Source organism: Penaeus japonicus, unplaced genomic scaffold, assembly GCF_977035675.1.
Source record: "Penaeus japonicus unplaced genomic scaffold, GWHDUDI00000001_assembly GWHDUDI00000026, whole genome shotgun sequence".
NCBI lineage: Eukaryota > Metazoa > Arthropoda > Malacostraca > Decapoda > Penaeidae > Penaeus > Penaeus japonicus.
Window position 1 is genome coordinate 25,128,850 of NW_028234428.1, and position 5,000 is coordinate 25,133,849.

General features: G+C 30.8%; 1 protein-coding gene across 1 annotated transcript in view; it reads left to right on the plus strand.

The window, feature by feature from the left end:
• LOC122250378 (uncharacterized) overlaps positions 1-5,000 on the plus strand; it is a 7,352-nt gene that overhangs the window by 1,346 nt on the left and 1,006 nt on the right. Inside the window, exons 2-3 of the mRNA XM_043011771.2 lie at positions 777-960; positions 4,797-4,890. Coding sequence (XP_042867705.2) covers positions 818-960; positions 4,797-4,890 — 237 coding nt within the window. The 5' untranslated portion in view covers positions 777-817. The remainder of the gene's footprint in view (positions 1-776; positions 961-4,796; positions 4,891-5,000) is intronic.

Consider the following 5,000-nt stretch of genomic DNA (forward strand, 5'->3'; position numbering starts at 1 on the left):
AAAAAAAAAATCCTCAGTCAGATTAGCACAGACGAAAGTTTCCTCGCCACACCACGTTTTCTTTAGACTTGCTCTCAACCGAATCCAACAGCTGTCCACAGTGACATTAATGGATTAATGGTTATTTCTGTCTATCTGTTTTTGGAATATGTGTGTTTTATGTACTTTTATTGTCGTTGTTGACTTGTTTCTGAGTTTGGTCTTTATTAGGGTTGTTGTTTAAGTGTTCTCGAATTTGTTTTGTTCATATTGAAACACAGAATGATGATGATGATAATGATGATAATAATGTTGATAAGGATAACTGTAATAGCAATTGTAATTGCAATTGTGATTGTAACAATAGTAATGCTAACAATAACAATAATCATGATAAAAAGAATGAAAACGATGATAATAGCAGTGGAGAATAGTTAGAAAATAATAAATTGAATTAATCATAACAACAACAAAAAATAATAGTAGTAATGAAACTAACGGTCGCATTGGAGCATATTAATGATGATTTTATATCAATAATGACTAACAAGAGAAAAAGTCTCGACACCTGACTCTTACACAGCCGAGTAAACACGCCGTGTTGTCAAAGAGAAAGCGTGTCTTGTTCCCTATTTCTGTTTCTCTTCGATCTATAATTTCCACTTGGTAGATCTGTTTTAAATCTATCATTGTTGACCATTTTAAAGAGAATAACCCCAAGTTTGCTATTATTCAAATACACCATTTTATCTCCCTTTGACCTCACAGCATCAATAAACACGATTTCACTCCTTCAGGATAAACACGCGCGCGCGCAAAACAAAACAAGTGGATAGCCATGCACGTGTTTGTGGGCGTTTTGGTGTGGGCGCTGTTTGCCGCACATACTACGGTCGACGCTAGCGGTGGCTATGACTGCGGCTACAAGACTGTGTGGCTTGACAAGACCGAATACAGGCCTGTGCCGCAATACGTGGGCGGGTAAGTGGTTAAGTATTACGACAGAGAGAAATAGAATTAATATTTTTAGTGACTGGTTTGTTTTCTGTTCTTAATCATGTTTTTTTTTTATTATTAGTATTGACAGCACAATATTGGCTTTGTTATTTTCGTTAATATCACAATTATTGTTATTATTTCCATATTATCATTGTTGCTCTATTATCATTATTGCTATTATTCTTATCATGATTATCATTATTGTTATTACTGTTGTTATTATCATTTTAATCATTATTATTATTATTATTATTATTATTATTGTTATTATCATTATCATTATTATTATTATCATTATTATTATTATTATTATTATTATTATTATTATTACTTTTATCAATATCATTATTATTATTATTTTTATTACTATCATTATCATGTTTTATTGTTATTACTATCATTATCCATATTATCATCATTACAGTTATCATTATCATTGCTATTAATACTAGCATTATCACTCTCATCACTCTTATTATTGCTACATCATTAACACAATCCTTATCCAAGTAGCAAACCCTACCTGGCTAATCAGAGTATCATGAATCGAAAGAGATCTACGAGGAAACCAGTTTAGTAAATATAAACGAAAATAAAAATAGAAATAAAATAATAAAATAGAAAAAAAAGAAAAAAAAAATGATGTAGAATAATATGTTTAAAACGAACAGAAAATGGCTGACTACATTCAGTTTTCTTTTCGAGGCAAAAAAAAAACAAAAACAAAAAAAAACTTACATATTAAACAAACAAACAAACAAAGTTAATTAGCATGATTTAATATCAGGTGGCATGAAGTTTCTTGAAATATGTATAAGACAGAATATAACAATAAAAGAAACAAAGATGGTGATTTTGTGAAGAATGCACAGTAATGAGAAATCTTCTGGGCGGAAGATTTTGTTTGGCAATTTATATTTTAGATTTTCTCAAATAAATACTCAAAACGTGGGAGAAAATATTAAAGTTGATAGAAAAGAATCATGAACATACAGGAAACCATGCAAATATTAACAAACATTTTTATTTTGTTATTTCTATAATATATCTGTTATTTCTATAATATTTCTAATAATATTTTTCTAATATCGTTGTTATCATAAGTTATCGTTTTTATTATCTTAGTTATCATTTTTTATCATCATTCACATTTAATCATCGTTGTTCTTGATGTTGTTATCAGTGTTATTATGAACATCATAGTCTTGACCCGGCTTTCATGTTAACATCATTCCTTCTTATTATCATTATTGCTATTGTTATCATCATAATCATCATCATTATCATTATTATTATCACCATCATCATTATTTTCATTATTTTAGTCATCATCATTATCAGTACCATTACTATCATTATTATTTTTACCATTATTGATACTATTATTACTATCATTACTATTATTATTGTTGTTATTGTCATTATCAAAGTTATTATTATTACTATTATTATTACCATTACTAGTATCATTATCATTACCATTACTATTATCATTATCATATCATCATTATCCTTATCATCATTACTATCATTATCATTCATATAATCATCATTATCTTTATTGTTGTTACTACTATTATCACCATAATCGTTTTAATATCATCATCTTTATCTTTATAAAGAATAACATATAATTGAACTAGTATGAATCTTTACTATTCAAGCTACAAGATCTATTGATGATAATGACAATAATATTAAGAATAACGAGGAATAAGAAATAAAGATGGTCAACCAATAACAATAGATAAATAGATTAAAAAATAAAATAAACAAGTAGAAAAAAAAACTTTCCCCGCGTAAATTCTGCAACTCATAGCGAAAGTCGAAGCTTCACCGTGTTTCGTACACAAAAGCATCAGTGCGGTTGCGAATTCCAACACATCATTTTGCCATACAAAGAAAAAAATAGAAAGGATTTGGCGTTTATAATTGACCTGCTCTTCCGTGACGTGACGTGACTTTTGATTAAGATAAGGTGATATATCTTATACTCTTGGCTGTAGCGTCGGATTTCAGTCTTTTAAAAATAGCCTTTGCTGTATCGCCTATCAAGAGATTGAAATATTTCATTGTATGATTCTTGAATATTGAACAAAAAAATATATATCTACATATATATATATATATATATATATATATATATATATATATATATATATATATATATATATATATATATATATATAATTTCCAGGTGAATCTATACTGATCTAAAATTACCAAAGTGTTTTCTTTTTGTCTCTAGTAAAAGTAGATTTTTAAATTTTATTTAAAAACATCCGCAGAAAGTAGGTGATTTGTGGCAAAAGAAAGTAAGCACAAATCGGGTAATATAGGTAACCACAAAGAATGTATTTAGAATTCTTCAAAAATATATATAAAACTTTCATTTAACGAAAGAAATTACAGGTAAGAACTATATCTCTGAAGTGTTTACCAGATGATGGATAAAACTAATACAATTATTATGGCATAATAACAATGGTAATATTAGTAACAATAATATTGATAATAGTAATGATAATGACAATAATAATAATAATGATAATAACAATATTACAAATGATAATAATGCTAATAGTAATGCTGATGATAATGAAACTATTATCATCACACATTCGTGTTTCAAACAGATACAAGGACAAGGTAACCGCATTGAGGGATGAATAATTTCCTGTCTGGTCACCGCCGACTTCCTGTGTCGTTCATTCAAATCGGTCACGTGACAAAGTGATATTCATTCATTGGGTGTATAGATAACCTCTTTCGCTTTGTCTTATCAATGACGGTTAGTGGACGAACTCGGGTCTAAGGGGTAACTTCGAAGTTTGGGAAATACTTCAGGGCGTGAGGTTTCGTCTGTCGCAACAAAATGTCAGACTTTTTTTTTTTTTTACTTTGACGAGTTTATTAAGACAAGTGACAGGTTACAGGAACGAGCACCGAATGTACCCCCCCCCCCCCGATTTGCTGACCGCACACATTCGATGTCCGATCTTTTCCCGATTCGACGGATTTTTAACGTATATTCGAAACAGGATCCGATTTTTAACGCATATTCGAAACAGTATCCGTTCACCGGTGGCCGCGTGCTTCCGATTTACTTTTGAGACAGGGCTGAGTTTGGGGAATGTTGGCGGTATACCTTATTCGATTCCGGTCAGCTTGACGTAATGAGATTTTTAAAATGATTTAACTCTGATATAGTGTCGTTTTCAATGGCATTGTTATTGATATGGTTGGGTTGTTCTTCGTTAGGAAATCAAAAGTTGGAAGGTAGATTTTTGTAGTTATATCGTAAGGCATTCTCTTATTTCTCCCTCTCTCTTTCTCTTTGTCATTATCTCTCTCTCTCTCTTTCTCTCTATCTCTGTCTTTCACCTTTCTCTCTTTCCTTCTTTCTCTATCTCTTTCTCTCTATCTCTGTCTCTCACCTTTATTTTTCTCTCTCTCTCTCCAGTTAATCCAGCCCAACCATAGTAATCATTTTGAAGTAATAATTAACAATATGTTTCCTACTAGATAACTTAGTTAAGGGGAACAATTTAATGCAGCCTTCAAGCAATTTGACTGATCTTATTAAACCGATGAAAAATTAGAGTTTAGGTAGATATTCAGACATCTTTCCCTGATTTTTTGTGTATCATATAAATTGTTCTGTAAATCATCGTTTCAACTAAATTCTTTCTCATATTTTTCCCTACACAATCTTCACTCTCTCTTCCTCTTTCTTTCAGCTCTTTCCCCATTCCTATTTTCCTACATGCATTATATGAATTAACTCTTCTCTCTCTCCCACACCTTTCACCACCTAGGAAATCGGTTCGCAATGACTACGAACCAGTGTATTTAACCACGACGGTTCTCAACAAGCAGTCAGTGCCGTACTTCATCACGCAGACCCAAAATGTGAGTCACTGGTTCCTCTTTTTCGAGTAAGGTTTTTTCCTTTACTGATTGTTTCTTGAGTCATAAGGAGTAACCGCAAATGAAGTTAAATGTTGGTAGGGTAGGTGATT